Here is a 23,396-nt window from a genome sequence, read left to right on the forward strand (position 1 = left end):
ATTATGGGTGGCAGTGAAAAAATTGTCAATTGTAATACCATTACCTTTGAAAATAATAATCCATGTTCCTCCTCAGTCCTTCCTTTCTTCTGTCAAATCTGTAAAAACCATTAAGATTACTGTAAAACACAGGCACCCATCCCACTGTGAATGCATTTTTTTTTTTTTTAGCTTACTTGACTAGTTTACACAGTTAGCTTAGCTTAACTAACTGTTTGGGGAACTGCGTTTTGCAGTACTTAGCTTACATCGACTGTTTTCCTAGAATGGCGAAGTTATGGCCCGCCCTACTCTGCCTCTGATTGGCTTACCCTGATATCCCTACCATAGCCTTAACCAATCTCACTCCGCATGCCTAAATCTAACTAATCCCACCAACGAAGGCAACAAGTACTAACCAATCAGAGGCAGAGTAGGGCGGGTCATGACTTCGCCATCCTAGGAAAAAAAATTGGCCTACCCTTAACAATGACAAGTAGGGATCACCGTCGTTTAACGTTACTGTTGTTGCACTAACAGTTGCAATCCTCATTGTGTGCTTCTCATTAGGCAGCTAAACATATTTTTTACAACTGCAAGTTTTGCTTTGATTTATTGAGTCACTGAGCAAAACATCTGTTTGTCTAAGAGATAAATACGAGCCAGACTTACCAACGTTTTGAGGACAGAAGCCTTCAGCCATTATGCCAAAAATGGAAGCCATTATCTGATAAACCAATTACCAGAATTTAGAGCTGTATTATCAGGTGCATTTATCTATATCAAATTTCTTTTCCTCTGTTTTATATTTTCATATTTAATAACACGTTCATATTTTTCTTGAATTGCAAAAAACGAGCAAGGAGATTTCAACTCACCTCCTTGTTAGGTTTGATTAAGAGTCTCAAAATTCATGCCAACTAGACAAGTCTTTGAAGAATCTGGGAATATAGTCAAAAAAGTGTATTGTCAGAGTTTTGTTTTTCAAAGTTTGGTTCGTATTTACCCTTGATGCTGAACTCTGGAATAGATTAAAGAGTTAGTTTATATTAGTTTTTATATTAGACTTCAGCTAATATGACAGCCCCCTATCAAATGTATTTATCTATTTATTTGGCCCAAGTATAATCCCTGTGGAGGGGAGCGAAATACCCATCAGAATAAAATTGACCATCAAATTAAACTGAAACAGGATCAGTATCACATAATGACCCATCCATATGTATTACCAGTTTTTTCCAAAAAGCAGATAGATAGAACTTCACTCATCCACATGGGGATATTAGATCATTGCAGTAATAAAAGTAATGGGCTTTAGCCCCCTGTGACTCTGAAGAGGAACAAAAAGATATGGAAAATGAATGAATGACTCTGCAGATATAGCGGTATGTCAGTGGCACATTTTTCTGTGAGGAATTACTGACACATGTAGCTCTGTGCAGGACCGGACAGTCCCCTGGTTTCTAATCACAAATCCAGGATGCTCAGCAGTAGGCCTCCAGAGGTCAGATATTCTCTTATTTACCACGTGAATATTTGCCGTGTATATCTTCTAATTCATATCTACTATACCATCTGTAATAATAAAAAAAAATAAAAATATTCCAGGTTTTTCATGTCATTGTTTTGATGCATTAAAATATTAAAATATGCCTGCATAGATAGTTTAGTTGTTCCAATTGTAATGGGGTGGATTATATAATGATTCATTTAATTATAGCGGACTGTCTCCTTTTCCTCCTGAGAAAACATGTAGTCTGAAATACCACCAAAAATTTGATCCACACAAAGAAGGAGAGAAAATTTTTTAAGCCCACCATTAATCCATCAAATCTCAAAAGCATGCTCTCAAACATACCTATGCTCTTTTTTTGGCATTTCATTAAAAATTTAAAATCATTGGACAAACCTCTGTTCCTGTTATGTGATGTATGATCTGTGGATACCCTTCTGTGTGTATTTAAACATGATGTAAAGCATAAATTGCTTCCAGACAAACATCTCATAAGTGAATGGAGACCTGGCTCAAGAAGGCTGTTCCCGCCTTCACGTAATCTTATTTTTGGCCTTGAACACTGCCCACTTAATTTGTCATTCACACCTCTGACCTTATGTCTGAATATTACTGTAGCCTATAGAGAAGAAGTGCAACAGTGCGGCAGCTGAGACAGAAAGGATAAACTGCATTCGACGTCATGAAATACCACAGTAAGCACACAGGATTTCCCAGGACCCCATTCTGTCCATTCTCAAAGGTTGAGAGAAAAATAATTTAAGATAAAAATGATCCAATAGTTCAGAGACTATGCTCAAGCCTAGACCATGCAGTTTTGGAGGCTTTTTTCTGTTGAAAATGAAGGCTTAACCCCAGAGCTACCTTTTTATGATGGTTTTGTATTGATAATAAATCGTATGGTTGGTGTGTTTCCACCATTTTCTTAATAAATGAAACAGCAGGACTTTTAATATTTGGCAAAGAATGGGAGCTTTTTAATCAACTCAAGCAATTGATCTCGCCTTTCACTTTGTTTGCACATTAGACTTTCCCCTTGTGTGCTTAAACAAAGTTTTCATTTGTGACACCCACTCAGCCTCAATAAATAATGGCTCTTTTTCTCAGTTGTTAGGCTGTGTAAATAGTATCATCAATCTTTTGGTAAGCTGTACAGCTGAGAAACATGTTCAATTTAAATATGATTTCATATAAAAAAGGTTTTGTATAGCTGTCCTACACTAGGGCAGTAGCACAGCAGCAGCTGTAATATACTGTATCGTTCATGATCACTGGAAATGAATTCGACAATGTTTTAAAAATTCTGACCCAAACATAGATGCAAACAGGGATGAGACACAGAAAAGAGAGTCCAGATGTGTCGGTAAATGATGCATACGTAAAGGGACAGTGGCAGTGGCAAGTGTAAGGTAATTTCATACAGTATATGACCTTTTTAATTTACTCTAGTACTAATACAAACAGCACATCATATTCAGGAACACCTAAAATATCCCCTTCAAACATATGCCTCTTTATTTGTCCTCAGTAAATCACAGGAATTTTATCATATACATATGTGTGAACCATTGTGTCAATTTGCACAATAGCAATAAATTAAGGATTCATATGTGCATATTAGGTGCGAGATTTTATCATTAAAAAAGGTGGAGGAACCAGGTCCGTGAGATTCTGATGGACATAGAGAATCACAGTCCCTACATATGTCAGGGTTTGGCTTGGTCAGATGAACAATGAACAGACACCGATATATCTACAACTTTGTAAGACCCCAGAGAGATTTCTTGTCCATTTCAGAGTATATCAAAATCTGCGACAACAATCAATGTATCACTCTAGAACACTGCAGATGTCTGAGCATACTATGGTAATTCTTGGCAACAGTCATTTCCTTATCTATATTAAATTATTTAAATATAAACGCAGACCAGTATATTAATCTATTAACATCAGACGTTATAAATGTTTTAGTGCCACTGTGCGCAGTAGTACTGCATTTACTCATTGCAGTACCCAGACACGATAAGGAGTGAAGACTATAAACAATACGTCTAAAGCATTTTCTCACAAGTCCAACAGCGTTTCTTGGAGAGCTTTTGACAGCAAGCATGTCCATAATAAAGCCAAAGATAATAAGAGAAGGGAGAGGGAGCTGCAAAGACAGCCGGTTAGATAATTTGGCTTGGAGATATTCAATTTGCTAAAGATCCACCCAGGACATACTGTATACGAGACGCTGGGGTTGGGGATTTAGCCATGTGGGTTCAAGAGAGTTGAGCAAAGACCAACCAGTTTTTTTTATACATTTCTAAACTCTGATGAATGGCATCCATGGTTTTCTGGTGCATTAGTGGAGGATTCATATCAGCTGTTTTCACAGCTGTTCTTCTCTGAGCCTTGGTATAGAGAAAATCATTGTAAAGTGAAGTCTGAGTATATTGTAAGTGACTTTGGAGCTGCAGGGAAACAAATCACCAGCACCAGCATGGCCTTGTACGATAGAGAAGAAGACGAAGAATGAGCAAAATATATACAGCTGCTATCCTATGGTAAAGTGCTATGTAAAAGGCTTAGAGCACACAACTAGTTACAAAAATGAAACTCTATGAAACATCGTGTGCAAAGGTCAGCAGGACCAAGAAAAGCACCAAGATAGACTATTTCAGATTTGAAACATGAAAGTCATCCCTTGACCTTGGAAATATTTGTTTTAATCCCAAATAAAGGTCCATTTATTGGCATTTGTCCTGACTTTCAACCGTATCATATGGCCTGACATTTGCTTGGTTGTTGTGGAGATGGGATCGGTTTTATGTGATGTTGAAAGCTTATTAAAAAGCTGAGTTGGGAAAGTTTTGGCAAACAAATATCTCCAAGTTCAAGAATGAACTTTCATGCTTCACTTTCAAGCCAACACGGACAAGAGGTCCTAAAAGTGCGCCAATGCTTGTGATACAGTTGAAAGCCTTTTAAAAGCAAGTTAAAAAGCTAGTAAGTAAACCTTGAGTTGGGGATGTTTTGTAAAACTATTCAGATTTGCTTTCATTGAGCTGTATACAATCATAAAAATAGATCTTTTTTTAAACATAACCTTTATTTATCTAGGGAAGCTATAGAAATGCTCAGCTCCACTAGAGCAGAGTAGGTTTAAGGGCCTGGCTCAGGGGCACCTAAAGCATGGTAATGAGGAGGGGAGGGGGGGGGGAGCCCTGCTCTATAACAGAGGGATATTTTTACGCTGTTCATGCTGTTGGGACACTGAGTATTAATGCCATTATCAGGCATTAATGGAAATATGATATTACACAATGATGCTGCCAGGTGGAGCTATAAGAGAAGAAAAGCATGGACTCAAGTAATGAGCCCTGTGGGACCACATGCAGGTTGTCCACTGTTGAAGGTGACGGCAAGGTAATTGGCAAATTATGACACTGTAGTTGCCATTGGATGAGGATTTGAGCCAATTCACTGCTAAAAATACATGATCTACTCTGTTAAACACTACTCCTTTGTGCATGAATTAAAAAGGTTCCCTGGGTGGGATGTAAATAGCAGGTACAAAATGTTCCAAAAGGTTACCCAACACTGTGATAAGCCCCCACAACGTACATTTAACTGTACCAGTAATGAGGTACAGTATATGTACAGTACATCTGGAGCAGTAAAGCTGGGCCTCTTTGTTACAAGTTGATCTCACTTCTTCCATTAATAAAATGTGCCCTTTGTGAAACTATTCCACATCCAACTACATTCATTAGAAAACACTGATCTGATCACTCAGATTAATACTGACATTATAGGAATTGCACTGTTCCGATTTCCAAAAGGTGCTTTCTCTTTTGATTTGCTCACTTTAACAGAACAGCACCATTTAACATCTCATCTCATACCTTGTGGCTGTTGAAGTGTCATTTTCTAGGAAATATGTGCAATATACCATTATCTTGGATGTTGATAACTACTGAGGTGAACGTTAAGTGAATGTTTCCTATCCAACATCAACCACCTTGATAAATTTACTAACTAAAAGTGAAAAACTGTGGATACAATCATACTTTGGATTCCCAGACATATCCACACTTTGCCTTTTGTTATTCAAAAATGCTTCACTGAGAAAACACTCCCTTATGATTCATGTCTTTGAACTTAAAACAAATCCCACCATAGTTTCTGAATTCCACTGGTGGTAAGTAGTCTTTCTCTTAAAGCCAAGTGGGCTTTAGCAATATGGTCCCCATTAGTTTCATAGTCACTCTGTCAAATAATAAATCAATCACAACTGTACTGAATTCCTCCATGGTTGCAACCCCATCGCCCTGTCCATCATCCATGTGGAACTGGATACTAAGTTCTCATGTGCTCTTCCCGAAGGTCTTATAACACACACAAGCAGTTTTTAGGAATAAAGGCCTTAACTTGCCCACAGGAATCAGCATCTTATCTTATCTCATCATCTTTCTGTACAAACTGGATGCCAGTATGAAGGCAATGCCAATACCACCTTCCAAAACTAGTATGGTCTTCCAGGAGGTGCCTTGTGTGAGATGTTAGTTAGTTAGTTAGTTCATTTATTCAGGAAACCTCATTTAGATCAACAGAGACCTGAAAACCGATTACATGTACACAAGATCACAATAAGACAGTTTGTTCACTCAAAACAATCATCATGTAGACACACTAATTAAAACAATCACAAATATCAGCTAGTAAAGCTGTAAAGTCCATCAGAAGACTCAGTATCTCTAACTTCAAGCTGTGTAGCTGTTCATTGGTGCAAGACACCCCAGTTCAAAGAGTGTATGAGGAACTTTTAAAGCCAACCTATTCTGTGATCTGGTGTCATGGTTATTAACTTTGAACTCAACAATGTTAAAAGATGTTCATGTCTGTTAAATATGTTACATTTTATACTATAAAACGTCAATGTCAATTCTTCTGCAATCTGTTCATGGCTAGTGTGTGGTCCTAGACTTGAGCATGGGGTTGTATATTTCATTTAGTGTGGATTAAGTGATGCACTGGTTTCTTGGAGATGCCATTTCAGGTTTCTGGTTACCACTTTGAACACTTTTATTTGCTGTTGAATCCAGAAATTATCATTGAGTTGAAGTCAGTTTTGTTTTACACCATGCCCACTGGTGAGTTTAGCCCGTAGTGTTTATCCAGATGGACTGTAGTCTCTAAAATTGCTGTTGCTAGGTTATGCATTGAGTTATAGCACCCCCATCTGTCCAACTAGTGTAGTATATTGGAAGGTATTTGATGATCATGCACATTCATTTTCATGTAAGTAAAATAAGTTGGAACTTTTTATCTTGTTGTCACTTTTATTACTGATATTAAAGGCCTTTTTCACAGCAGACATTTTGACTTGTCATAGAAGCACAGCCGTAACTAATAACATTAACAATGGCTCTGTTTTTATTCCAGTGTCCCAGTAAGTCATGACAGTGTGACAGTGAGCCAGTATGCACGACACCAGCACCCTGAAACTGAAGCAGCTTAATGGAATTCAGCTGTCTTTGATTATATTATTTATCAGTTTGTATTGCTGTTTGGTTGAACATGTCTAATATGACTTAAGTTACATTATTTCTGTTATAAATGTTATCTCTAATGTTCAATGTCTTCATGTTGCACTGTTACATACTGTTGAGCTGTCGTGAAGGACAAATTTCAACAAAGGTGGACAATGAAGTTATATTGTATTGAATTGTGTAGCATTAACACTTTAAAATCCAGTTTTCCTTCATATTGCTTTAAAGGATCATATGCACGTATATTTAGTATCACTTTGTCACAACTTTTCATTACTAGAAACATAATGTTTACACTGAGTGAAATGTTCCGATTTTTGTACCATTTAAGCCGTATTTTCCAAAACTTAAGCCTGACATATTTGGTATCTTTGGAAACTTTAAAATCTTCACTTGAATTCAAGATAAACATATGTATGTTTGAACAAAGTTTGGTTGCACAGCATAAGTTTGCACTGACTTACTTAAAAAATTTACTGTGTGTGGGAGCTATGCTCACAAGAATGTCTCTGACTTGGCTCATCAACTACAAGAGACAATAGGCCTTTTCACAGAAAGCATTGTAACATGACATAGCAGGAAAAGCACAGGTTTAATTAATAATGTAAATAAAGGCTGCACTCTTAGGTGTTCCAGCACCAGGAAATCATTGGCATGGCTTTACGAATCACCTACATAAAACAAAGCCATCATTATTTTGATTAATTATTTTTATTAATTTCCTCACTGACAAGTTGAAGGCCCTGTACATGAGGTGAACATGAGGTCACTGGATTTCTTGAACTAATTAGAATGACAAAGGTGCATCAAGGCTGTACAATAGTGTGCAGGGCATTTAAAATGTCTGCTGTGAAAAAAGTCTTAATCTTAGTATAATGTAAGTTGTTTTCTTAATCAGCAATGAAATGAGAGAGGTATCTTTCACTATTACGCATAGATGCTACCTCTGTAGATATTACATTAGCTGTTCAAATATGGCAAAATTCTTGAAAGATTTGGAAAACTACAGAATTGTTCACAAGTTTTTGGCACTAAAAGTAAAGCAGTAAACAGAGGAAACCTAAATCAAATCAATATTTGGTGTGAGCAAACTTTGCCTTTATAACAGCATTCATTTTGTGATCCATGATATTGGGCTATACAAATACTACTTACTTGACTTAACAAATAAAAAACATAAAATACAAGATATTTATCTGAATGTGGAGTTTTTATTTTGTGTCATTCTACGATAGTTTAAATCCTCTTCTGGATTGTATTGGGTTTTTTTTCTCCACTGAAGACATTTTGACAGATGAATCCTCCACTAATGCACCAGAAAAACATGGATGCCATTTATCAGGGTTTAGAAAAGCACATGTGTAAATAACTAAGATTAATGATAGCTCGATTTCATTTAGCTATCACACTGTCTCTGTTTACTTGGACACTTATTGGTATGTTATTAGTAACACCTGTGCTTTTCCTACTATGAAAAGTTAAATGTCTGCTGTGTGAGCCTATTAGAAGAAGTCTACATATATCTGGCCAGCCTTTATTTTCCTTACATGCTTCCTTGTTCCTTTCTATAATCGTGCTTTTTATGTACTTATTTAGTTTATTCATTAATTTATTTTGTCATTATGCAGGCTAGTATACCCTATTATCATACTTGTATGTTATTTACTGTATGAAGTGAGAACGCTACAGGAAGTCATTCCTGCCAGCTGCCATCAGTCTGTACAGTGACTCTCCTCTGTGTCATGAGAGGCGACTGACAGTGAAGACAGACTGCTCACCTGGACTATTATTTATTTATTACATTATCCATCACATCTGTCATAGTTCAGATTCATCTGTATATAATCTTTCAATCTATACTCTTTGTCTTTATATACTGTTACATATGTATAAACTTTGTGTAAATTATTCATCTTTCAATGTACACTTAATTCTAACATCCACGGACAAGCATGCACTTTACAACCACATCTATATTCACCTGACTTGCACTAATGTACAGTGTACTATACCATAGCATTTTAACATCATTGAACATACTCAGTAAATAGTATAGTATAAACATTACAACACTAAGGCTATATATATGATCTGACTTGTGGATTGCAAAAACAAAAAAAGTTGTGTAAAATACTGTGTGTGCAGAAGTAAATGTTCTAATAGGTGTAGCTGTCGTTTGTATATGTGTATGTTAGATAGGTGCAGTAGTGCATCTATCTATCTATCTATCTATCTATCTATCTATCTATCTATCTATCTATCTATCTATCTATCTATCTATCATATCATCATAATAAAGATCCTGTGTGAAATCTTGCACTAATAATAAGGCTGTAAAACTGTTAATAAGTGTATTTTTTAAATGTCTTTTTTTAAACTAGTCTGTTGTTTTATTTATACATTCATTCATTGTTTTATTATTTATCCTTTTTTCCTTTTTTTTCTCTTCTATATGTGTTGTTTGTTAACACTAGCATTTTGTTCAAAGAATGTACCTTGTTCTTTATGGTACTCAGTAAAAGTTAAACAAAAATAAATAAATAAAAATATTTTTAAAAAAGGCTCTCAACCTGACATACATACATATATACATACATACAAACATACATACATACTTAAATAAAGTAAATAAATAAATGATGCTGTGATGATGCCTCCCCCTGCTGGTCAGAGGACGTTACAGCTCTGCTCTGTGTGCAGCAGCCCAGTTGAAGATGGCGACTGGAGTCCTTCAGAGAGTGAGCGGAGGTTTGGGTCGGGCTAAGAGCAGGGCCCACACGGCCGGACAGCTCGTCGTTTGGAGCAGGTCTGCTAGTTATCAGTGTGCATGTTCAGTTTTGGTCTCTGGGGGGTCCGGTGTAGGCTGTGTTGGTTATGTTTTAAAGATGTTTTTCATTTCAGCAGTGGCTACGGTGAGCCCGGGCAAGCTAGCCCGTGTGACTGCTAGCCAGTCCTCAGTGGCCTTCAGCAGTAACTTACATGAAAACTGCACCTTTAATATGATTTATCCCGGGATTTGTGGCATTAACTGTGCTTGTGTTTACTGGTGAAAGTGGAAAAGTACAAGTTTCTTTTATATTTTGCTGCGGAGCATCTCAAATCTCAAGGTCAATCTGGTAACAGTTACTTTATTGAACATATTGATACCTGCCTATGTCTCAGGTGCTACAAGCCTTACACTATTAGATACCGAGAGATGGTTGATACTGATGTATTTCATATGCATCAGTATCACTGTGTATGTCCCATATACAGCAGAGGTGCTGACATTTCAAGTTCAGTCTGTATTATGAATGGAGCACTGCAAACTTAGTGCGTTGTCCTTCAATTTCTGTGCAGATTTCATCAGATACAGTATCAGGTTGAGAGATTAGACAGTCAGTCTTGCAATGAGCTTCATGCTGGTCATTAAAACGAGACTTTCATCCAGCTGTTGTTCATCATCACAACAACTCATCTTTGTTTGCAGGGGGTTTGCAACATCAGGCAGCAGAGACAGACAGGACAGCTGGTTCAAGTCACTGTTTGTGAGGAAAGTTGATCCCAGGAAAGATGCACACTCAAACCTGCTGACCAAAAATGAGGAGAGTAATCTCTACAAAATTCAGTGTAAGTTGACCTTACAAGATTTATACTTAAAAAATAAATTAGGGCTGAACAATTGTGATTAATTTAACTGATATTGCAATTGCGATATGATTTGCAATATTAGAGGGAATGATCATTTTCATTGAAAAACATTAATTATGGTGTGATTTGAGGGGGGGTCTGTAGAATATGAGGATGTCTCTGCAGCATGACAATATTTAATTTAAAATGGTGTTTTGGCACAGAGTTCACCCTTATCAAATATTGCGCCTTCTGCAGTAGGCCATATTGCAGTTTTGATAGAAATTTTGATTAATTGTTCAGCCCTTAAATAAACTATCTATCTTGAAATGACGATGAGATTTATTTTAAATACAACTTTCTTTTCAGTCCATAATGTGAAGCCGGAGTGCCTGGACTCATACAACAAACTCTGGTGAGTGTTGCTGTACAATACGGTCTAATCTAGTGTGTGTAAAGTCGTTAACTTACATAGATAGATAAGATAAGATAAGGGAAATTAAAATATTATGCAGTCAACAATGAGGTAAAAAAGGTAAAAGAAACAAATTCTATTATATTCTAAATTATATACAACAACTCAATAAACTAACTCAAATATCTAGGTCAGCAGCAGTAGTGATAGCAGTAGTAGAAGTGTGAGACCAGGTCGACTGAGTACAGCAGTCTATTCCTGTGAGGTGATTGACAGGCTGGCGTGACTTCAGTCCTTCAAAGACCAACCTTGCTCATACCTAAGATGACTGGAGGCCATCTATTTGTATATGGGGACTAATATGGGGCCTGCAACATTAGACAGAAGACATGTGACTGGAAGACACGTGATTGTGATTAAGATTTTGTTGTTTCAAAGTAAATTTCTACTCATCTATAGATTTAAATTCAATGTCCTACACCCCAGTTATCTGTGGATATGCTGTGCTGTATTTCAGTTTTGGTTTAAATGTCGTTCAGTGAAGATATTTATCATTCGTCACAGTGAGGATGTTTTGCCCTCCATCCATGCCGATAAGTACTACCCCTGTGAGCTGGTGGGCACCTGGAATACCTGGTATGGAGAACAAGACCAGGCTGGTAGGATTACTAATATCTGCAGTATAACAGGTCTTTTATATAATCAGTGTTATAAGAAGGTGTCCCAGTTGTACAGCGAAATGCTGAATTATTGGCTTGACAGTTTGTTTAAAAAAGCAGACTTATCCATTAAGTTAGACATCCATGACAAATTATTATTGTTAATAATTAGTCTAACATAAGCTGAATATAAATAATAGTGATTCTGATGGATGTTTTGAATTTCAGATGCTAATTTTTAAACCTACTGGAAAAAAGAAAAGAGGCGTATGTTTCAGTAAATGTCTGTCCTGTATTTATCCAAACTTCTCACAAAGGGATATTTATGTCAAAGGCTATAAGATTGACATCTTGATGTTTTTACAGTATTAAAACTTAACTATCCTGTGTCCTGTAAAAGTTCTTATATTTCTTCCTCAGTTCATCTGTGGCGTTACAGAGGTGGATACCCAGCTCTGACAGAGGTGATGAACAAGCTCAGGCAGAACAAGGTAAAGACCCCTTCACGTACATCTTGTTAATACTTCAGTGATGCGCTAACAAAGCTGTCAGTCGAAGTAAAGCTTATTGATTATTGTCTGTTCACCGGCAGGAGTTCACAGATTACAGGAAGGAGCGAGGTAAGATGCTGTTGTCTCGCAGGAACCAGCTTCTGCTGGAGTTCAGCTTCTGGAACGAGCCAGTGCCCAGAGAGGGACCCAACATCTATGAACTCAGGTCCTACCAGCTCAGGGTGAGTGCGAGAGCAGCAGGTTATCTCATCTTTAGTGGCACTATAGATCTTTGTGTGTGCAATCCAAACTTTTTTTTATTGATACCGATTCTGATACCTCAACTATCTGCTGATACCCAGTACTGATCTCTTTCCCCACATCTAAAACCTGGATGCCTCACTGTGTCATTAGAATCATTTTTATGTAAAGTAACATGAGGCCAGGGATTGTAAAGTTGCTAAAATAGTCCACTGTGACTGCATGAATTTAAATAATAGTGGAAACACTGAATTTTATAATAACATTGATAAATTTAATATGGATCAGTCACGTCATGGCAGATGCGATACAATTAAAAAGGTCCATATTTGTCCTAATACTGATCCAGTGTGACAGATCAGACCATTCCTAGTTTTAGACGGTAAGCTCCAGTGTGTAGCAGCGTATATTAAGTTAATCACTCTTCATTTATACACTGCAAAACTGCTTTTTCGCAAAAGAGCTTAGAGAATTTGGGGAATCATTAAACAGTTAACAGCATAACCAGGTCTACTCGAAACCTGCAGGGCAATGTTTCATGTAAAATCAACTTTTTAAGTATGATATTAGAGACAAATGTTTTGTAAACGTTCATCCAGGGAAAGCTGGTCACTCTGTTTTTGTATCATCATAACTTGACACGTTTGTATATATTCACCAGATGCTAACCGGTGCAAACACCATCAGTCATCTGAGGCTTCAGGGCTGCTGGTCAGAAAGGAAGAACGTTACTCTTTCACTTTTCCAGCTCACGTTATCTCTATTTAAACTAATAATCTTTCAGTCACATGCTTACCTTCCATGACCTCTAAATTACCTCTGCGCTCGCAAAACTACTGTCAGACATGTAATGATCTCGTGTCTTCAGCTTTCAACAGTCATCATTTGTACTATTTTTTTCGACTGCGGCCCTCCGTACACAGTTTTTATCTACTTATGGCCTCATGGGTGAAATATGCAATCCAATGGCACATGATTGTAGCCTGAATAAATGGTTAAACTGAAAGCAGTCTTAGTTCTGCTACATAATGCTTGACACACACCCTGCCAGCTCCTGCAGATTAAGTCGTTCTTTCTAATCTGAAAAGCAAAACTGTCTCTAGGTCAGGGCTCCCTTTGACACGTGATGAATGCAAGCTATTATCCCTCATCACACACTGAGATTACATTGCAGAAACAGCGGGGCGTTTGTTGTCTCAAGCACCAGAGAATGATTGAAGAAGCCTTCGGGTGTTGTTATTATTACAGTTTATCTCCACGATGACAAAATACCTGCGTTACGTCTTTACCATTTATTTGTGTTAATTCGTTTTCTCTGGAAAGAAAGTGTGATATCCATCTCAAGTTTGGAACGCTCTGAATTATATATGTTTTATTGTAATAAAGTCTATTGTGTTTTCTTTCTTCCAGCCAGGAACCATGATCGAGTGGGGTAATTACTGGTAAGGCAGCCTGAACTCATTTGATTCACTGAACTGTGATTACAGAACAGTTGCACTACATGAAACCTCTCTCCTCATGCTGTCATTAATAAGAGTTATTCCACAGAGAGGGATTATTCTGAAGCTGCACTGTCATGCTCTCGAGCCAAGACTCAAATTTGAGGGGAGATTTAAGTACACTACAAATGTGTGTGCATAATAGTTCAGTATAATGAGCCTGGAAAAGATCCATGACTCGGGCTGACAGAGTCAACGGGTCAACACTTATCAGTTTGTGCAATGCAGCTGATTGCAATTGATTAAAATGAAGACATGAGCTTTCTGCACACACCTTAGTTTTCTGCATACTTTTTTTTTCAATCTGATAGCACTGCGATAGATTTCTTTGTTGGTTTTTGTACTTGTCTGACCAGTTTTGCAACGAGTGCCACGTTTGACTTGCAAGTGATTTCCAGTGTTTCTAAAATGTCTCCTGGCTTTGTAGTCGTCAAACTGTCAAGTCTTGTGTGTCTTTTTCCAGTCAACAGATCATCATGATCACCATCATGTGCATTATTTTATATGTAAAACCTTTAATAATATCCAGTTGCTTTTCTCCTTTGAGACTTCATGGTTCCTTCCTTCCTATATGTGATATAAATAATCATCTTTGACAAAAAAGACCAATGCTTAGGTCATTCTTTTCCCAAAAACAGTTCTCTTATGTTTGTGTTTATGCTTACTTCAACCAACCTTTGTTTGAACAAACCTCTATAGTTGTGCACATTATGCCAGAAAAGCAATTTAAGGTAATTTCAATATAATTTATTTAGTTGAAGGCTTAAACTCCTACTTCAAGTTACAACAACATGAAACTTTATAGTTTTGTATCCAGACAGTGATTATAATTTGAATAAGTAAATGTTTACTTTGAGGAGAGCATAATGGATTCAGAACACCAGTCCGCTCATTTCACATGGACTTGGCAAGTGTTGAGGTTCATAAACATGCATACAGTAAGCCATGGCGTCACATCTTTTGGTTGGATGTGATGTTGCAATGCATAATCATTTCTGTGGAAGACAAATGTCGTCCAGCTTATGTTAACAAAACAGACAAAATCCTATTGTGTAAAGTCAAAACAGTTCAAATTCAAAAGGATGTTGAAATTCCTTCTTTGAACACAGGTCAGATGTTTTAAGCGTGGTCTTGTGCCAGATGAAGTCTCAGTGTTTTTGGCCTGTGTTGTGACTGAAGTTGTTCGTGTCTGCAGGGCCAGGGCCATTGGATATCGCCAGCACAACAGAGAAGCTGTGGGAGGGTTTTTCTCACAGATCGGCAATCTCTACATGGTTCATCACCTCTGGGGTAATTTCAGCTTCATACAAAAGTACAGAAAAATAAAGTTGAACTTGATCTTCATTTATCAAGTAAAAATGCCAAACATTTCAAAGTTCCAGCTTCTCAAATTTAAGAATTTGCTTTTTTTCTTTGTTTTATATTATTGTAAATTATTGTAAAAATCTAACAATTTAGATTTTAAGTTGCACTAAATGATATTTTTGTACAAACAACAGATCAAATGGCTACTAATGTGAACAGGGTCGTTCCTAGTGACAAACCCACAGATAATCACCTGACTGCAGTTCCTCTCAGCTTTACTGAGTGTTTTAGTTTCTCTTAGTTCCTTGTTGTGGTTTTAAGGCACGCAACTTTACTGTTTCGTTCACTTTCACCTGCATAGTCTTTATGATCAAGAAAGCTCTGATAAACCCAGTGTGCGTGACCTGCCCAGCACCAAACAAGCAGACAGAACAAGTTAGACTAGCTGGTGAACTTAATGGAGCATTCAGCAGTTGAAAAGCCAGGGTTCCTTAAGGAGGTGGTGGAGAGCAAAACAGAGCTAAAAGGAGTGAATATTGGTCTTCTGTTCAGCAGGTGGACACAAATGCAACTCAAAATGAATACTAATGTTGCTCCATGTCTGCTCGATATGTAAATAGGCAACTGTTTGCTAAAACTTTCACTATAGTGCCTTTATTTAGGGTCCTAATATGTATTCACAACTGAATTCTGCTGCATCCAAGTGTCTAAAGCTTCAACAATTTATCACTGAAGTGATAAATAGTTACCAGATTAACTGATAATAAAATCATGCAAAACAACATCTGGCTTGTAGAGAAGTGACTCCATTCACTCTGAGCAGTGCTGTAATAAGTGTGATTTGATGATTTCAGCTTACAAAGACCTTCAGTCCAGAGAAGACACACGGAACGGCGCCTGGCAGCAGGAGGGCTGGGACGAGGTGGTGTATTATACAGGTGAGCAAAAAAAAACAACCCTGTTCCACAAACAAAGTTGTTATGCAGTCTCATAATAGGTGTTTTTATTGACCTTCACCTCGTTTGTCTTGAGTAACAGGATATTGAGCCGTTCAGATCAATTTCTAAAAGACCTTTAAACTGTGCGGACAGAGAAACATATTGAGCTGCTTGCCTTTTGTTTTTTCTCCAGTTCCTCTTATTCAGCATATGGATTCCAGGATCATGATCCCAACAAAGGCTTCCCCGCTGCAGTGAAACAAGAAAACCACCCAGAAGCTGAAAACCTTTCGAATGTTACATCCATCCAGAGCATCACTATCATGGTTTCAACCTCCTGTCAGTGCTGCCAAACCACATCCTATCTCTGTTACTGTCTTTGTATTATTATTATTATCATTTCAAAATGTCACTAGAACACTCCATTTTCTTTTTTTTCTGGAGCAGGATGAGTAAATTTGGCTAATTGAAACCTCCTGATGCTTCATTATGTCCAACGTCCCGTGCCACATTAAAACTGGTCCATGAAGAGAGCTCGTCTCCAGGTTTAGAACCAAAGTTACTTGAAAAGAAGCAGCTGTATGATGTGTACGTGTGAGGACAGACAGGACAACAATACTGCTGAAGCTCATTGCACAATGCAGGGGCTATTTATTTATTTTAATGTAAATTTGGAGTACGTGTTATCTGTTTTAGGTGTGCTGAGAAATGTAAGCCTCACCATTGCTGAGTGAAGGGAGAAAGCCTCTGTTTATTCATGGGAACACAGCGCTAACTCTTGATGAAAACCTCACAATTTTATAATTGAGCTCTGTTATAAACCTTATATCATTTTTTTCTGCAAACTCCTCCTTTCAGTTGCTTTTTGTGGATGTTTAGGTTTCCCTGTCATGGTAATGTTGATGTTTCATGGTGCTGTGTTTGTAACTTTGGCTTCTACTTTTTCTCTTGTGAAGACAGCATGCCTGGTTTTAAAAACAGTTTTTATCGATCATGTTTTAATGGGGCATAATGATCCTGTACGAAAACGTGTTATCTTATCAGTGAATGAGTGAATCTGGCACTCAGAGGGCAGTCATGCTGCTACATATTGTAATATCAGATTTTATCGTTAAAGGAAGCATGTTTATCTTGTCTTTTTGTTCATCAGTTCATAGAGAACAGCATAGAGGGAAGGACAAGAACACCAACACAGATTAAAGTAGTTGAAACAGCTTTCTTGACAGCATGTTGTTGTGTTTAATGCTGATCTTTACAGGACTGAAGTCACCACACTCAATGACATGTCCGGTTACAGTTTTTAACACCCATACAGAATTAAAAACATTTCTATCGCTCATTGCACATACCATAATATGCAGGAGTTGTATTAGCTTACCTAAAGTCTTTGATGCAAAAAGTGCAAAAACACTAAAATCGTCTTTCTAACCTCCACATAAGACGGTGTTTGGTTATTTTTTTTAGTATCTTCTAGTATAAAAATCAAGAGGGCAACAGCTTCATGAAGGTAAAATTGGTCTCTCTAGTGTAAACATTTTCATTCATTATAAAAATCTATTGACAGAGTCTAAAGGGAGAAAACGTGCACTGGATAAAACCATCAGAGGCACACCTTTAGGTGCAAATATAAAATGTTAAAATTAGTAACAGTACTCTTTTAGCATCTTAGATCTTCTCCAGTTCCTTCAGGAGCTCTCCAAAGCTTGTGACGTACCACGAACTCCTGTCCTTAACCTGCGGCCTGACGACATTGCCGCCAAATCCAATGAAGGCACTCTGCAGGGGGAAAGAAATACACTGTTACCACACTGTATTTCCAATATTTAAATTTTGTCATTTGCCAAAATGCAGATATATGCTATACTTATTTTTCAAGGACACAGTATTAACCATCCATCAAACATGCATGTGTGAACTTAAAATGCACAATATGCAATTTTCTGCCGCTATGGGGTCTCTCGCTCAAAACAATAACGAAAGAGTTTGATGACATTGTGAAGTGTGGGATCATGGGAGTTGTTGTCTTCAGTCAACATTGCCATCATTGCAGTCAACTTCTGCCACTTAGGATTACTTCAGTGTTAATTGTTCAGGATGATTTTACTGGGAGCCGAATTATCCGCAGAGGTCTCTTCATCTCCAAAACAAACAGACCCGATGATTAAAACCAGTAAAAACACTGAATAAAAATCAGTGTTTCTCCCACGCTGTTTGGTGGACACAGGACGTCCAGAGGGGGTATGAGCTGAGCTGAGCTGCCGCTAACGTTTGCTCAGCTTGTTTCTCTGATAACTTACAATCCAAACATCCAATGACTAAAATCCTTCATCCGGTTAAAAGATCTAAAAAGTGTATCGTAAAAATGTGGCTTAAAATTGCATAAAAAGTAAATTTATGACAGCTTCTGGTGGACAACCACAACACTGATGTATGCGCGAAGGGGATATGATGCCTGACGACCAAATGAAACGGACAGTAAACTTTATTAAAATTACAGATTTCTCTGGGTTTGAACATTGTTGGAAATATTTGGGATAACATAAGTACCCAACTCAACAAAATATATAAACATAGGTCTAGTTGTTTTAAGTTTTAATGTTTTAATGCAGAAAAGTTACATATTGGGCCTTTAAATGTGGAGACAATTACATAAGATGCGATATAAACACTTACAGCAGGAGGGCAGGCCTCTAGATCAGTGGCTCCATCTCCAATCATCACCACAGTCTTGAAGCCGAACTGTTCCTTCAGCATGCTGATGACCTTTCCTTTTCCACCACTCTCAGCTGTCGGCTGACTCTCATCAAAACCAGCATACTCTCCTAAACAAAGACACGTTTAATTTAGCTCTGTAGTATGGCAGCTTCTCACAACAACATGACGTAAGTATTGGGAAAAATGTTGTGATGATGAAGGAGAAGATTTGATTTCAGATTAATACATTTTGACATCGGGTAGACAAATCAAGTCTTGTTAATCCACACAGACACAGATTGTGATGCTCCGGTCTAGAAATTCACAAAAACAGACTCCACTTCTTACCATTGAAGTAGAACTTGAGCCGGTTGGCATAAACATGGTGCAGAGGAATGTTTAGCTGAGTGGCCACATGTTCAACAATGCAGCGGAAGCCGCCTGAAATGAGGAACACCTTGATGTTGCGCTGGTGAAGATGGTCCACAAGCTCCCTGCATAAAGACAAATGGCCAGTTACCATCACTTAATTTAGAGGGATGCGGTTTTTGTTTACTTTTTTGTCTAGTAGGCAGTGGTAAAATCTCATTTCAGATATATTAGGATAATAAAGCGCATTAACTCCCAGTACACTGTCTGCTATGTCAGCAGCTATGATAGTTTCATGGATATTCCAGCAATTTAGTATTGAATTTCCCTAAAAGGGACTCACCGAGAGACATATTAAAAACAAAAGTGATGCAGCAGAGATGCAGCGATAATCTATCTTTTAGTCCCTGGTACGTGCCAAGCTACATAAACACTGGGTCCTACAATTCCCATAATGCAACTAAAAAGCAACTTTCATCCATCCTCCCTTCCAATATCTTTTCCTTAGTGTATTCAAGTCTAAAACGAATATCACCATCACAACTCTACTGTCCACATTTGAATAACAGCAAACATTGCTAAAAAAAAATCTGAAAAAAAATCTCCCTCCAGAGCCACACATCATACTACGGTTTTCACAGACTGAATAGTAGTCCTCACAATAAATAAACTGAGTGTTCCTGTACAGAAAATGGGGTAAAATAAAGCTGCAACTAACAATTACCTTCATTAGCGATTAATTAGCCAACATTTTCTCAATTAATCATTTTAGTTTGATGTGTATTAAATATCGAAAAATAGTGAAAAATGCTCAAAAAGCTCACAGCCATGTTCCTCAAATGTCTTGTTTTATCTAATCAACAGTACAAAATCTTAAGATATTCAGTTTACTATCATATGACACAGAAAAGCTTCAAATCCTCACATCTAAGCAGCTACAATGAGCACATTTTTAGCCTTTTTGCTTAAAATTGACTACAGCAATTATTTTATTATCAACTGAGTTGCTGATTCATTTTCTGCCAGTTGATTAATCGTAAATACAAAACAAATTTTGGGCTCATAGTGAAACTGAATCTCCACAATAATTAACATGCAGACTGGCATTCACATTGATAAATGTTTTTATAAATATAGTGAATCTAGTCTTACGAGGCTCCACCTTTTGCTTCCCAGTGTTAATGTATTGTGTGGAATATGACGTAACTTGTCTCAAACTGGATTCTTCACATTTACCTGATACCTGGAGTCAGCTGGGGTGGATGGTCTGTAATCAGCTTGTTCACTTGTTCTCTGGAACATCGGATGATGGAGAGACGCTCAGTCAGGGCTGTTTTAAATGTCATTGAGCCACCCATGGCTTTGCGAGTCCTGAAATGTGAAAATAGTGAGAAATGGCATAATATTTAAAACAAGTCCAGTGATATAAGAATATTTAATAAAACTGTATTTTTCTGTGCATACTTTTTCCCCCCTTATTTAATGTGATGTTGACAGCATGTGCACACATACATTTCAGTGACTGCATCCCCCACACCGCAGAATTTGGCAAGTTCATCAATGCCTTCTTCTTTGATGACCGTGCTGTCCACATCGAAACAGACAGCTTCTGCTCTCCGGAAGAGTTCTTTTGTCTGCGACAGTGTTGTCATTGTGCTAAGAAAATAAGAGTACAGTTAGTATGAGATGCTCAGAAACAACTGCAGCATTTCAGCTGTCTTAAAACAACAGTCAGGTGCCCATATGAACATTGAAAGAGGTTTTCCTCGCTGAAAACATTCTTCCTGTTCATACTGGCTATTAAAGGATCCCCTTCAAATGTACTTTCATTGTAAGGGGATGGGGGCCAAAATCCAGTGTGTCCACACAGTCATTTCATGCAAAAAGGCATTTAAAAGTTTATCTGAAGTTTATCTGAAACTCAGCAGTTTGAGTTATTAAGTCTTAGGTCTTTTTAAGTCTCTCTAGCATCAAATTCCCACTTTGTGTTTCCTCGGACAGTGTTTCCCTGTTGTGCTGCGGTGGAAGTATAGTTAATACAAAAAAAGAGGGACTTTGCACAGGAGAACTGTGGATTTTGTCCCCCATTGCTTACATTATGAGTGCATTAGGGATCTTTTAATGGTCAGTATGAACAGGAGGAATGCTTGCAGTAAGAAAACCCTGTTTCAATGTTCATTAGAGCACCTGACTCTTGTTTTTTAAGACAGACTGGTTGCACAGATTTCAAGCTAAAACACATCAGACATGTCATGGCAACATTAGGAAGTCATCTGCAGGGAAATCTAATTATCATTGGGAGAGTGCCGAGCTGAGCTTGTCGGTTAAACATGATGTCTGTGATTTTGCCCCGCAGCAACCAGATTTCATTGTGTAACTAAGCCCTGTATGCAGTGGATGTCTTATGCCCAGTGAAGCAGCAAACACATCTATTGGCTGAAATACCTATGTGTTAACGTTTCTGCATCGACAGAGCTCATCTCAAATAAACACTGGACATGTGTGCCAAAAAATGCGTTATATAAAGACGAAACAAAGCTAAAAAAGACCATAAGAGAAGCCGTTATTGACATCATCTGCCCGTGTTGCGTCACCCAGGCACACTACTCAGGACCGTCCGGGTCTGGCAAACCCCCAAAACGGACGTGAAGACGATAAAACTTGGTGAAACGCCCAGCCTCTGCATGTTTGCTGTCCCTCGGTAAACGGTTAATCACTGCTGCAAACGACTGGCATTGAATATATCACGACTTTACGTTAAGAATAACCGCTAGCAGGGGACGTTACCTGTCCGGTGCAAACAATTTTGCTTGATTTTAGCGATATTCACACACACTGCTCAACTGTAGAACATGTGAAACTACTCATCCAGCAACGCCAGGCTAAATTTATTCGAAAGCAGGTTAAAAATGTTGAAGTTATCCTGTGGTACTTACCGGTAAAGACAGCTCTGATAAGGCACTAACAGCTTCAGCTTTAGCCGACCTCTCAATGGGTTCATCGAAGAGGAAGAGGAGCGCTGGATGCTCCACCAATCAGAGGAAAGCCGGTGAGAGCCCGCCCACCGCCTGCTGGCTCTGCTCCATGGCAACAGCAACGGTTAACTAACGGCTAATTTGTACATACTATAGTGAAGTGGTGCTAAATTTTATCGGTTGTCCCCACAATAGTTGTATTAAAGTGGGTTTACTGTTATTAAAGCGGAAATCCCGGCTCCAACTGGACGATAAACCCCCCCTAGAGTTGAGTCAGGCCTGATTTATAAAGGCTTACTGACTCCAAAATTGGGTCAGTTCCCAGCAGCATTCAGCGCAATCTCAATTATTCTCTCTCACATTTTTTGTCTCTACACCTCAAGGATGGGTTCACAATTTTTCAAGTCTGTCTTTAAAAAAATAGTCAGGTGCCCAAATGAACACTGACAGGTTTTTCTTGCCATAGTCATTCCTGCTGTTCATACTGGCCATAGAAGATTCCTTCATAAAGCACTTACAATGAAAGGGATGGGAGCCTCCACAAGCCTCCCTTTGTGCAAAAATATATTTAAAGTTTATCTGAAGCTACATGAAGCTTCAGTCGTCCAAATGAGTCAAAAATCCAGTAGATATCTTTAAACGTTACAGTCTTTTTGGTGCCAAAGTTCCTCTTTTTGTTCCTTCCACTGCAGCTCAACAGGGAAACACAAAGGGGGAATTTGATGCTAAACACCGTAAATGTGGCAGATATCCAGATATTGACATGACTAACTCAGACTGCTAAAGCTTCATATAAGCTTCAGATAAACTTTTAAATGCATTTTTGCACAAGATGACTGTGTGGACACACTGTGGATTTTGGCCCCCGTCACTTACAATGAAAGCACATTTGGGATCTTTTAATAGCCAGTATGAACAAGAAGAATGATTACTGTTAGGAAAACCTCTTTCAGTGTTTATATGGGCAGCTGACTGTTGTCTTAAGACAGACTAGAAAAATTGAGAACCTATCCTTTAATTGTTGAAAAGACATTTTTTCAATTTATTTCTTTAAAAATAAACTAGTCTGGTGCTCATCATCCTCATGCATAGAGGTGGATGAGGCTAAAAATTCAGTTGTTCATTTATCTCTTTGTACTTATGGGGTCAATT

The 23,396-nt window shown here is 38.0% G+C and overlaps 3 protein-coding genes across 7 annotated transcripts in view; 1 reads left to right on the forward strand and 2 right to left on the reverse strand.

Annotated features, from left to right (window-relative positions):
- The window catches only part of elna (elastin a), a 91,051-nt gene extending 90,334 nt beyond the window's left edge, over positions 1-717 (reverse strand). For 3 of the 5 annotated variants that reach the window (XM_042413588.1, XM_042413593.1, XM_042413585.1), the window contains exons 1-2: positions 177-254; positions 45-98 (exon numbers count right to left, since the gene is read on the reverse strand). The gene's annotated coding sequence lies outside the window, so the exon portion shown is untranslated. Of the gene's footprint in view, positions 1-44; positions 99-176; positions 296-651 lie in introns of those variants that run through there. The other 2 variants (XM_042413587.1, XM_042413586.1) reach the window with 2 other exon arrangements.
- Positions 718-9,690: 8,973 nt separating this feature from the next.
- Positions 9,691-17,421, forward strand: LOC121898494 (protein NipSnap homolog 2-like). Its single transcript, XM_042413622.1, has 10 exons — positions 9,691-9,835; positions 10,499-10,638; positions 11,008-11,053; positions 11,618-11,712; positions 12,133-12,203; positions 12,305-12,445; positions 13,875-13,906; positions 15,159-15,253; positions 16,123-16,206; positions 16,400-17,421. The coding sequence occupies exons 1-10, from the start codon at positions 9,744-9,746 to the stop codon at positions 16,462-16,464; spliced, it is 861 nt and encodes a 286-aa protein (XP_042269556.1). The 5' UTR covers positions 9,691-9,743; the 3' UTR covers positions 16,465-17,421.
- Positions 17,403-22,596, reverse strand: psph (phosphoserine phosphatase). Its single transcript, XM_042413623.1, has 6 exons — positions 22,206-22,596; positions 20,782-20,925; positions 20,506-20,640; positions 19,249-19,394; positions 18,880-19,028; positions 17,403-17,982 (listed from the first exon to the last, which is right to left on the reverse strand). Exons 1-6 carry the CDS (start codon positions 22,268-22,270, stop codon positions 17,872-17,874), a joined length of 750 nt encoding a protein of 249 aa, XP_042269557.1. The 5' UTR covers positions 22,271-22,596; the 3' UTR covers positions 17,403-17,871.
- Between the last annotated feature and the right edge of the window lie 800 nt (positions 22,597-23,396).

This window comes from Thunnus maccoyii, chromosome 6, assembly GCF_910596095.1.
Source record: "Thunnus maccoyii chromosome 6, fThuMac1.1, whole genome shotgun sequence".
NCBI lineage: Eukaryota > Metazoa > Chordata > Actinopteri > Scombriformes > Scombridae > Thunnus > Thunnus maccoyii.